Source organism: Anopheles darlingi, chromosome 3, assembly GCF_943734745.1.
Source record: "Anopheles darlingi chromosome 3, idAnoDarlMG_H_01, whole genome shotgun sequence".
Lineage (NCBI taxonomy): Eukaryota > Metazoa > Arthropoda > Insecta > Diptera > Culicidae > Anopheles > Anopheles darlingi.
Window position 1 is genome coordinate 61,455,248 of NC_064875.1, and position 11,794 is coordinate 61,467,041.

General features: G+C 51.4%; 3 protein-coding genes and 1 non-coding gene across 7 annotated transcripts in view; 1 reads left to right on the forward strand and 3 right to left on the reverse strand.

The window, feature by feature from the left end:
• Positions 1-23: 23 nt before the first annotated feature.
• LOC125957391 (protein daughter of sevenless) lies at positions 24-8,661 on the reverse strand. Of its 4 annotated transcripts, none has more exons than XM_049690057.1 (8): positions 7,451-8,661; positions 3,729-4,035; positions 2,390-3,650; positions 2,248-2,320; positions 1,904-2,158; positions 1,591-1,821; positions 1,403-1,516; positions 24-1,341 (listed from the first exon to the last, which is right to left on the reverse strand). In XM_049690057.1, exons 1-8 carry the CDS (start codon positions 7,526-7,528, stop codon positions 919-921), a joined length of 2,742 nt encoding a protein of 913 aa, XP_049546014.1. In that variant the 5' UTR covers positions 7,529-8,661; the 3' UTR covers positions 24-918. The 4 variants fall into 4 exon arrangements, with proteins under 4 accessions (XP_049546014.1, XP_049546017.1, XP_049546015.1 ...); XM_049690060.1 differs by lacking the exon at positions 7,451-8,661 and adding an exon at positions 5,188-5,258; XM_049690058.1 differs by lacking the exon at positions 7,451-8,661 and adding an exon at positions 4,747-5,131.
• Positions 4,640-4,787, reverse strand: Trnay-gua (transfer RNA tyrosine (anticodon GUA)). Its single transcript has 2 exons — positions 4,751-4,787; positions 4,640-4,675 (listed from the first exon to the last, which is right to left on the reverse strand). It is a non-coding gene; the product is annotated as a tRNA-Tyr (tRNA).
• Positions 8,662-9,044: 383 nt separating the features above from the next.
• LOC125957411 (acylglycerol kinase, mitochondrial) lies at positions 9,045-10,702 on the forward strand. The gene is made up of 3 exons (XM_049690093.1): positions 9,045-9,266; positions 9,325-9,460; positions 9,521-10,702. Exons 1-3 carry the CDS (start codon positions 9,157-9,159, stop codon positions 10,628-10,630), a joined length of 1,356 nt encoding a protein of 451 aa, XP_049546050.1. The 5' UTR covers positions 9,045-9,156; the 3' UTR covers positions 10,631-10,702.
• Positions 10,666-11,794, reverse strand: part of LOC125957424 (polyisoprenoid diphosphate/phosphate phosphohydrolase PLPP6) — a 1,141-nt gene continuing 12 nt past the window's right edge. The window contains exons 1-2 of the mRNA XM_049690111.1: positions 11,485-11,794; positions 10,666-11,417 (exon numbers count right to left, since the gene is read on the reverse strand). The exon at positions 11,485-11,794 is cut by the window's right edge and continues 12 nt beyond it. Of these exons, the coding sequence (XP_049546068.1) occupies positions 10,767-11,417; positions 11,485-11,499 (666 nt within the window). The 5' untranslated portion in view covers positions 11,500-11,794 and the 3' untranslated portion in view covers positions 10,666-10,766. The remainder of the gene's footprint in view (positions 11,418-11,484) is intronic.

Here is an 11,794-nt window from a genome sequence, read left to right on the forward strand (position 1 = left end):
GGAATAAATGAAAAAAGAAAACAATTCACGGTGATCGTGGCTTCCCTGAAAAACAAGGAGAGATGACAATGTTTCAGCCACTTCAGCCAGCCAGTTCTGTGTTTTATTTTAATATTTTTTTGTGCGTTTAGTCTTGTGCGTATATAGAACAAATGCTGCATTAAGCCTAGGCCCTCTGTTTACTCTACCACGATCATGCGGCATCGCACAGAACAAATCAAATCGCGATCAGCTGATGCTGGTGAGTAGTAATGGAATACGATATACAGTGGCGTTTTGCTTGTCCCTCTGCCTGTATCTGTGTTCGTTCTGTTGCTAGAGCGTTTCTTAAAAACTAAAAAAGAATACATTCGAAAGTGTACAATCATTCGAGATAAATCGTTTAAAAGCTAGAACCGTAAAAGCTGTTCGTATAGAGTGAAATGCTAACGGAAGGATTTCGTCCGTGTGCCGTACACGGATACGTTCGCTACGAGAGTAAAATGGATAGCTTAGGACATTAAATGTTAGACAAAGATTAAAATAGAAAAGTTTTCGAGTGTTCTATCTACTACCGCTAAACATGGAAACAACGTACGCTGGTACGCTACTACTTTGGAAGCTTTAAGTTTCGATCAAATGCTGCTTCGTGTGCTCGTTGTGCGTAACCTCATCCTCGCTCGCGTAATCACAGGATAGTGTGTATCATGTGCTCGTAGCACCTCTCTTGCTACTTGTTGCTGTTACTGCTGCTATTAAAAAGCTGCGGGAATGGTCACTCTCTCCAAATCACCTCAACAAACAAGGCACAGGCAAGGCAGATGGAAGAGTTTTAACAGGGTATGAACAAAGCTGTTTGGTGTTGTTGCTAATGGAGACGATGATAAGGCAGACTTTGCAGTAATTGCACTTAGCAAGGCGGCTTGGTTCGCTGCCGCCTCAAGTCGAAGGATCCTTTTGGCGCGGTTGCTGCGAACGGGTCAGCTCCGAGTCGGCACGAATACGATTGAAAGCATCGGTCTTCACGAAGTCCACCGTCGTGTACGGTGTGCGGTTGGAAAGAAGGGGAACCGGCGCTTTCGGTATCTCGAGGGATCGTGTGCTGCCACCAGCGGAAGCACTAGCTCCTGCGCCGCTACCAGTATTATGAGTGTGGACACCTACACCACTACCGGCATCATTCTGCTTGCCGCTTGCCGACGATTTGGCATCGTTACCATGCGTCATCACTCCTCCCGAACCAGATCCATTATTGCTGTTGCCATGGTTCTTCTGGGGACTGTTCGAATGGTCGAGATCCAGATACTGAAGACGATCTTCGTTCTTACCAGGCGGTGCTCTTGGTGAGATGCTCACCAGTTGCTGCAATGGAATGATGCTTTGTTGATACTCGCAGGAGATTGTAGGTCGTGATCGTACTTACCACTTGCGACGACATATCGTGTTGGGTGGTGTTACCGTAAGTGCTCTCCGTCGATTGGCCAGAGGCGAGGTTCAGCGAAACGACTGGTCCTCCCTTGCGACGCAACGAGCCGATCTGTGGAATGGGATACAGAGATAGCAATTATGCATTTGTCGGCCTGACAAGCATTCGTGCTCGTTATGGCTTACGTTTGGTGTGGCAGGCTTCCGGGTGCGATCGATCGTTGGTGGACTCTTCGCCATCGGCGCTACCGCTTGCGATGGACCAGTGGCACCGGGCGTTGTCGGTGGAACATTACTAGCTTGGCTACTACTACCGAGCTGCTTCACACCTTGGGTGATCGATTCGATTGATTTTGTGATATCCATCGACGAGCAACCTCGTGGTTTGAGACGACGATTGATGGCCGGAGCATCGGGCTGCATGGGGAGAGGAGAAAACAGAAGAAAACAATTAGAGAGGAGCCTTACTAAAGTAAAACCATTGAAAGGCAACACGCACCTGCTCGCTGAAATCGAAACGGAACACGTTGCCCTCCACCTTGGTTGGAGCGGCATTCGTGTAGCAGTGTGGCCGTGGATTGCGGCCCAACGTGCCACAGACGCTTCCACCAAACTCACTGATCAGATTGGGCGTGCTGGATGCGACCAGATCGCAGTGGCTAAGCGGTGACAGCAGATCACCGTCCAGATGCATACTGCTCCCGGTGTATGGATGCTGATGGGAGCGTGGGATGTCGTAGAACTCTTCAATACACTGGGATGTGGGGAAAGGAAACGCAAGAGATTGTAACAATTAGTAACACGGCTCTTGCACAGAACGAGCTGTGTATGGGGTTGCCTCACCGAACTGGCATCCTTTGGACCCATGATGGCCGGCGAAACGTTCTCCGTGTCGGATGAGATGAAATCTTTGCTTCTGGAAGCAGGAAAAAGGAACAACGGACCGGTAAGAGCGATGCCGTCGAGCCAAAAACAGAAAACTTACTTCTCGATGCCATCCAGGTTCATGCTCGCCCGTTTCGGTGGTCTTGGTGGAGCACTGACAGCAGCTTTGATTGTCGTTCCATTGCCACCACTAGAGGCACCTTTTGTTTGCTGTTGTTGCTGCTGCTGCTGCTGCTGCTGTTGGGACTGCTGGGGCTGCTTGTCCTCCGGTGCATTCGGTACCTTGGAGAACCGCTGTACGTACGTCCAACCGACGGCATCATTCTCGATCGAACTATCCGAGGGTCGCGTATTACGATCGATCGTCGATACACCGTTCGATGTACCGCGAATCATCACACCGGAACCGGCACTAGCCCCAACGGTGGCACCTCCATTAACCACCGGTGCCGTCCATTCGTCATCCGTAAAGACACTTTCGGAATCGGACGGACTGGATTTTCCGCTTCCGGGCACAACCCCCGGTGCCCGAGCCATGGCGAGTGACGATGGGCCGGCCCCTGTCTGGTGGCCCACGTTACTGCGCTTCGGTGAGTACGGTTGTTCGTTGCTAACGTTCAGATTGAAGCCTACGTTGGCATGACTACGGGGTGTTTCGTAGAAACGAGGATCAAGCGAGTTCAGTGGGGTTACCGGACTGCCCGAGTAGCACTCACTGATCGGGATGTACGGTCCCGAGGAGGTGCTGAGTGCCGGTGACGGTTGCTCCGGGCCACTGTCGAACGCACTGGTTGATGGTGAGCGTTCGGTAAGCTTCAGATTCTCCGGGATTTTACGTGTGCCACGCTGTTCAATGTTGAGCGATTGCGTACGCATATGGTTCACGAGCGTGCCACTGCCGGTGGCTGCGTGATTAGTTCCACTTGCACCTGCTCCAGATGCACCAGCATGTCCATTCGGTTTACCACGTAGTGACTGGGAGCGTTCGATGATGACGTCCAGGTTCGAGTATGCTTCGGCCGCTGCATGCTGCTGCGTGTGCAGCTTCGCCTCACAGATGATCGTCTCGCGGTTGCTGTATTCGCCATTGGTCGTCGATCTCAAACCCATCATCTCCTCATTCTGGTACGTTCCGTATGGATTGTTGCTGTAGCTGCGGCTATGTTGCTGCTGCTGCTGTTGCTGCTCTGCTGCCCCACTCGCAACCACCATCGAATGATTCAGAATGGTCGTTTCGGTTTCATTGGAAACGTCCGTCTCCGTCGTATTAGTCCCAGGTCCGGCATTCGACTTTACCGGTGCCCTCGTTTCAACTGCCATATTGACAGCTTCGTTCATGTTGATCGCACCGATATTGTAATCTGAAAACGCGAATCGCCAATCGAATGTGAGAATGAGCAGTACAGTAACTTACAGCCTGCATCGTTCCATTAACTTACACGGACGATCGTTGACGCTTTGCGTTTCCTGCAGGTTGCACACCTGGCAGATACAGTTCACCCATCCTCGCATATCGTCCTCGGTTTCGGCGGCGAGATAGTAGGTACGGGTCGGTGTCTTCACGTCGAACATGTGGGCGTACTTTTCCTTCTCCCGATCGAGCCGCAACCCGGCATCGACCTGCTCGCACTGATCGAGATCGATCGTACCCTTTAGCTTACGACAATTGCGATCGGTGTAGTACTCAAGAAAGAACTGGCCCGGCACGTCACTCTGCTTCAGCGTAAACCATCGTCTGCGCCATCGCTGCAAAAAAGGGGAGAGAGAAAGAGAGACAGAGCGGACCGTTATAAATCTGTCGCAAAGCGGGAGTTTAGGGTGCGGCCCCGATCGGAACCGATCCGTCGCCCATCCGTCCGCTTTGCTTAGCTCAGTAACCACAGCTTAGCAAGTAACCAACAGCAACAAGACACAGCCTACTCCCCCCCCCCCCCTAGGTTGCATTGTTTGTACAAATCAAATGGAAACCAATCCAAGTAACCCCACCAGGAATGGTGCGGTTGCCATTTTGTTTGCTTTTTATTTCATTCTTTCTGAACGCAGAAGAACATGAACGGAATTTTAAATGAATCACGGACCACGGCGGTTCAGGGTGTTATGTTCCAGCAACGGTAGACAATAACAACGAACAAAACAGAACACACCACAAGTATACACGCACATCATGTTTTCCGGAAATGGATACGCCAGGAGGAGGAAGTTGAGACCGCAAACCGATGATTCATAAAAAAAAAAATGCAAAATCTTCCCTCCTCTCTCCTTTCTATCTGATCACCATATTTGAAAAAAGATTTTGAGGTCGCGTGTGCGCGCGTGAGAGCGCAACAACACACTTCTCCTCACTTCACACTCCTTCGAACCGGATTTGAACCAGTGACCTATGGATTACTATTTTTTACTGAAACCAATCATCAGCACACCACCCCTACTAAAGGCAAGCGTTGATGTTCGGCTCACCACTCTACAGTCCACCGCTCTACCAACTGAGCTATCGAAGGCACATGCTTTCCGTGTCGCACGCTAGCGACAGATACGGCAACGACAGCAACACCGCGCGGCGCGTTGACCACTCACTCGCTCTACGCACCGCCGACTATGCAGCGTTCGCGATATGACAAAAGAAGTGAGCGCGCGCGCCACCAACAAGAGCGTGAAGTTAATCGGGGACAAAGTGAATGTGTGTGAGACCATCATCCAGCCACCTCCCACCCTTTCGCGGCTTGCTTGATTACGTGCTATAGAGACGCACAGGCGCTAAGATGCGTGACTGACTGACGGTCGGTAGTTGTGCTGGACAGAGGAAGGGGTGTAACTTTTCTCATGGAAAAGAGAGGAGGAGGAGGGATCGAGTGTGAGGTGATTTCGGTTTCGATGAACGGGGTATCTATTTTTAGTAACCGCGAGTTCGATCCGCTCAGCTCCGGCAAATGATGCGTCGTGCTCCCGGACTAGTGTGTTAAGTCCAGCGGCAGCAGCAGCGGCCCACAACAGCCTGGTGATCGTGATGGAATGTTAATTATAAACAAATGAGAGCTCATTGAATCGATCGAGTAGCCGCTTGCTGTTGGACGCTTTGGAGACTCTGGAGACTCGCGCTACTCTGTGCCAGCAGCAGCAGCAGCAGCAGCAGCGCATTCCTAATCAACTCAAGTGATTCCATTCTCAACCGCATCCAAATTCCTCGCCAAGCCTCTAAAAAGAATGCCACGAGAGAGGGGGAGACTTCGTTTTCGATTAATTTAAAAACAACCATCATAAAAAGGCGCTCGTCGAGCTGAATCAAGAACGTGAACGACATAATTAAGCGATCCACGACGTGGTGTCTGGTCACCATGGTAGGACCGCCGCCGCATCATCTCGACTTGCACCAGAGAGCCATCGACGCGCTCTCATCAACAACATCAAGATGATCTTTTCCCATTCTGCTGCTGCGCTCCATTTATGAGATGAACAGACGCTGCTGCTGCTGCTTTATGGTGGATCACAATCTCTTGGCCTCGGCCTCGGCCACTAGCTGAGAGTAGAGCAGACGCATTTGCTCCTGGGTGCGTTTGGCATTGACTGAGCGCGGAAGGAAGAGGGGCGCGGTGTCTGTTGTTTATCCAATGAGCTAACCTCTCCGCGGTAGAAGGGCAAATGCTCATCATCAAATGCACCTCGGCGCGTCGGCGACTGGGGCCCCGGATGATGACCGCCACCGTCGATGATAGGTCATTACGCGGAGTTGCGTTGTTTGCTCGATAGAAAAATGATGCTTCCTCCCCCTAACCTTCGACCTCGCATTCGAGAGGCCTCCCCGCCGGTTTGGCATTATCTGGAGCGGTCATCGTTTCTCATCTCATCGATCCTACGGGCGACGGGGAGTATCAAATCATTTCGCTTCGCCTTTCCCCCGTTAATCCGATCCCTCGATCTAGCGTCCCAGAGTTCCGTTCCGTGCTGTTGCCTTCGAGCGGTCGAGTTCTTCCGTTCCGGATGTGATCCGGCCGGTCGGCCATCACATGACAGAGCTGATGCCCTGCACCCGTTGGCGACGTATTTTGAATTGTGGCGCCTCTCGTATGGCCTCTCCATTCGGCACCGTGGGTACAAATGGTCAACAACCAGAGGCGTGTCTTCTATCCTCTCTTCCTTCCTTCCTTCCTTCGGTTCTGCGTTTCCACCAAAGCAGCATCCGACTTGGGTGGCCTCTGATGATGCTGCTGCTGCTGCTGTTGCTGCTATTGCTGATGGTTCTCTTGGGAGGATGTTGCCGGAGCTAGCTGAGCAGCATGATGATCACAGGGCGCAAATGCCGCACGGCGTGCGAAGAGGAGGAACAAACGAGATCGTTTCTCGTATTTGATAGATCCCCCCGCTTCTATCTTTCTCCCGCTATCCGTCCACCGTCGTAATCCCAAGATGCTGATGATGATGATGATGATGATGATGATGATGGGTATCTAATTGGAGGAGGATCGGTCGAAGAAGGGGACCTACAATTCGTATGCGTTTATGTCCGATCGAACCGCCACCGCTGTGTGTTTGTGTGAATTGGCCCCCCCTCATTGGTGGTCGTCGTCTTCATTGACCAAACGCGCACCACGCAAAGTGCTGGCACAGCAATCCGCCGCCACCATCACCGCCGCCAGCAGTGCTGCTCGATAGAGTCTCTCACTATGTTTGTCTCAGCCTGGTTTCCGATGGTTTTCGGTAGATGAGTTGAATGACCCTCCAGGTTCCGGACCGGAGTGTGCTCTGTGTAATATCCATATGTGCGACAATTTCAGCGCAAGCGGTACAGTACACGGTTGCCATGGTACAGCTGCCATGACGATGTGCACAATGTGCAAAATTCAAGCCCCGAGATCACGATGATCTCCGGCACCTCGTCATCGTTGGTCAAGGTCGCCCGCCCCAAACACGAACGACCAGTGGGAACGCGACACTCATTGGCACGACAACGACGACGCGACAGACGCGAAAGAAGGCACGACCGGCTGCCACCGGTTTGGGGATGGGTTGGCACGCTATTATGCGACAAACTATAATGGAAAACCTGATCCCAACGGTCGTGAAGAGCGATAGACGGGTGTGGAAGAGCGAACAAGCGAGACGCACGGACGTGCGGAATACGCGCTAGGTAACAACGGGAAGGGATGGTGGTTAGTGTGTGACTCACCGCACGCCAGATTCGCTTCGTCGGTGGTGACTTGATGAGCCAGCCCTCATGGTAGACCTCCTTGTTCATCGTCGCCATCTGGTTGCCAGGATGTCGCACCCGCCGTTTATTGTTTCAGGGCGATCGCAGCAGACTGTGCATCTGCACACACTCCACGGAATCCAATGCTCCTATTATTGCTTATCAATATCGCGAGTCGTTTTCTATGCAAAGGTTAGCGGCGAATAAGCGCCTTTGCGCCTTTGTAGTTTTCGCGATCCGTTATTGATGGATTGTGTCAATGCGCTGATCGCTCTCGTATCATTGTCGCCTTGAACGGAACACACGCGCGCGCGCCCCGGAGAACGACCCGTTTTCCAAGAATTCTTATTTATCACCTACACTCTCGAGAGGCACTTCGATGGGGGGTAGTAGGAACAAAGGCCGCTGTAAAGGGATTTCACCACCGCCGCGGACACTTCTCCGTTGCAGATTCCCTTTGGAACTTCCCCTCAGCTGGACGGTTAGGGGTTGCACTGATAACCAGAAGTGCGGTGACGATAGAGGCGTAGGCGGCGTACCGAGGGACAGATACCGACACCCGGGTGATATCGGCTACAGATTCTGATTGCGTGGGAACACCCAAAACAACCCAAGCGCGACGCGGCGGCACACGATAGCGCGATAACACCGGAACAGATTGCCGAACAACATAAAACGATGAATCAGTCTCGTTAAGACTGCTGGGCGATGGGTTTTCTCTCGAACTCAGCAAACGGGACCGTAGCGGGCGATGGGAGTGTCGATGAACTGCAGATCCGCTGCGTTCGGCGAGTGGGCGTAAGACGGCAGCAGGCGGAGGTGCCCTCCGGCTCGGTGGTTCTGATTTTCATCACCCGCCGTCACCGCACACTTCGATTTGTGTTCTCCTTCCCCGTCTTCTCCGACGGGGTTCGATCGGGGGCTGCTGCTTTGATCAAGAACGGAGGCGAAGATTCGGTACTGGCTAGAAGAACATAAAGCACGAGCAACAAGAGACGGACTCGATCGTGGCCGCTTGTGAGGAAGGATGACCACGTAAAACAACAAAACGAACAGTTTCACATTAATCGAAAGCACAAAACTAGAAACAAGGAACGAACAACGGTGACTTCGACGAGAACTTGGACGACATCGCGAGAACGGGAATGCAAGCCAGACCGATTCTTTTGATATTTTTTCTTTTCGCGTTTAAGGAAGAGAACGGGAGGAAATTAACACAGAGCGAGTGAGCGAGATCCAGAACGCACTTTCTGGTCGAGAGGGAGAGAGAGAGCGATGCACGAAGGAAACGGAATGTCAAACAGGCGAGGCGAGTACCCTCTGGGAATGACTGTCTTGGGGTTGGAAATTGCAGTATCAGGCGAAAAGGATTTGTGGTTTTCTGTGGTTTTCTTGGATCTAATTGAGTGTAATTGATATTCTAAATTTAAACAATTTTCCTGATAATTAATCGTCACGACGATAACGATAAAAATCGGCAATAATACAAAATGTCCAAAAATTTACAGTAACTCGCCCATGGTGAATCGGCCATGCCCGAAGGGTTTGTTTACAACTTACACAACCACGATTTTTGATTTTTCTGCTAGTTTTCCGCGATTTTTTAGCGCAAGCCGGTGATGGCCACTTTTTTAGTGAAATAACAAATTCTCCGGCGAAATAAAAAGTGTCTGTTAGCCAACGAAATGGCTTTCGTACTGCGATTTGCCAAAACTATTCGCAACAACTGGAAGAAGTCGACCGTGTTCGGGAGTGCCGTGGCTTACGGTGTTTCCTACTCCAAAGAGAAGTATGAGTAAGTTTCCTCGCAGAAATTGTCTGTGGCGTGTATTTCATCGCTTTTTCTTTTCTAGAATCAAACAATTAATGCGTTACTACTGCACGGAGGCATCCCGGTACGGAGATGTAAAGATTGGACAAAACCAAAGGACTCCCAAAGTGATAGTCCTGCTGAATCCGGCTGCTAATCGTAAAGACTCCGAGGAAGATGTAAGTAGCTCACCTCCCACCCGTAAGGTGTTTCCTTTACATGGAAATCTCGTTTTTTAGTTCCAAAACTATTGCGAACCAATTCTTCATCTTGCCGGTTTTGAAGTGGACATTGTGAAGACCGATTCGGAAGGCCATGCGCGTCGTTACGTCGAAGAACTAGCAACGCTGCCTGATGCACTCATAGTAGGCGGTGGTGATGGTACGCTTTCGGAGGCCGTGTCCGGTATGAAACGACGATCCGATGGTTCCCAGTGCCCGATCGGCGTGTTACCGCTCGGCAGAACAAACACCATGGCCCGGAAACTGTTTGCCGCAGAAGGTGCGAAGCATTCCGATCTGGAAAACGTTCGTACGATGGCCAACGCCGCGTATGCGGTGATCGCAGGAAAGAAGGAAAAGAAAGATGTGATGCGCATCGAGGTACTCCCAAGTGTTGCCGATGAGACACCACCGGAGAAACCAGTGTACGCCCTCGGCACACTGCAGTGGGGAGCATTCCGTGACATACTGGCCCTAAGGGATAAGTATTGGTATACGGCATCGTTACGCGATTACACGGCGTTCCTGTTCAATGCATTTGATGGTGGGCACACGTGGAACTGTAAGGCACGGCTCGCTTACACGGAACCCTGCACCGGGTGCAGTAATTGCTACCGGGATCTCGATGACCAGTGGGCGGTGAAGAAGCAACAGGAACAGCAACCCCGACGTTGGTGGTCAATGTTTGTGCCACGCTCGAAGACACCACCGAAGACGGATTACACGAAGATCGTGAATGAAAAGTGTTCCGTGCGGCATGAGATCGAAATCGATCCATCGGAGTTAGTGATCAAGACACAGAATGTGGATGATACCGGGACAGAAGCCGTAGAACAACCCGAGCGGAACGAATCGAAGCTACAGTTGGTCGTTGGTGAGCAAGTAGATTCTGGCTTTGGTTTTATAAGTGAAAGCTGGAGTCGGTTAAGGCAGCGTAAATACTTTGAATGCCCATCGAAGGCCACCGAGGGTGTGATAAGTGCGAGAACGATCGAGCTGCTACCGGAGAGGCTAAAAGTGGAAGAAACCGATCCCGATCTGTACTACTCGATCGACAACGAAGCGTACGAGGTGCGTCCGGTGCGCGTAACGCTCGTTCCAAATGCGATCGAAGTGTTCACGTTCTAAGGTGGTTCCTGGTTAGGACAATAAAGTGATCTTCGTTCACATAAACATCGTTTCTTTATTCTTGTCATAAATACACCTCAGGAAGGGAAATGAAAAGTGATTTGGTTCCATGTTACTCCTGGCAGTTATCTCATCTTTACACTGCATATTCCGCACCGGCCACACGCTCATCCGTGATCCAGTTGATCAACCAAACGCTACCCTCCTGATCGAACCAGATCAGCGAGATGAGGAACGCATTGAACAGCCCGAGAATGATGCCACCGATAACGTCGAGAATGTGGTGACGGTAGAGCAGCAGACGCGAGATGCACAGTGCCACGGTCCAGGCGAGTAGTGGGGGCCAGAAAACGATCGTTACCGGATCGAGGGCGGTCAGGAAGGTTGTGATGAACACCCCACGGGAAACGTGTCCCGATGGGAAGCTAAACTTGTCCGGTCCAAAGCACAGCGGATCATCATTGATGGCCGGTCGGCGGCGTCTTGTGGCTGCCTTGATGAGAGCTACCATCACGATATCGGTCAGCAGACCGATAAACAGATTCACCTGCATCTGGTACCATTCCGGTCTGTCGATCATCCAGCAGAACGCTAGCCAACCGGCCAGCCAAGCGATACCATGGCACGAGTACTCCAGCACCTTGCAGTGCGTTCGCAGGGAACGGAACGGCACAAAGTTCAGCATGAAGCTGACGAACTGTTTCGTGACGACTACATCCCACTCAAGCAGTTTCTTCAACGCCGGTGGCACATTCCGGCCCTCCTCGAGTCGCGTTTTGGAATCTACCTGCGGAACGATGGGAAAACGGTTTTTGGTCACTTTGTGCACAAACGATGCCGCTGCTAATACTTACACCACCGTCACTCATATTTACACAAATGGCAAAAGGTTTTTAAAAATAAATGCTCCTCTCACGCTCGGCGGCGGTGGCGTTTGTGCGACGACGATTCGTATTGAAATGCCAGCGATTGATTGTCGTGTACGTGTGTGACGGGGCAGCGAGAAGCTACTATCAGCGCTGCAAGTATTATCAGGTGCAGTGGAGAGGTAGCACAATTTTCCCGTGGCGATGTACGATACGACTATCAGCTGTGCGTATGAATGACTCACCCCCTTCTCCTTACTGTTCCTACAAACAGTACAAAATTTTCTTTATCGCAGCG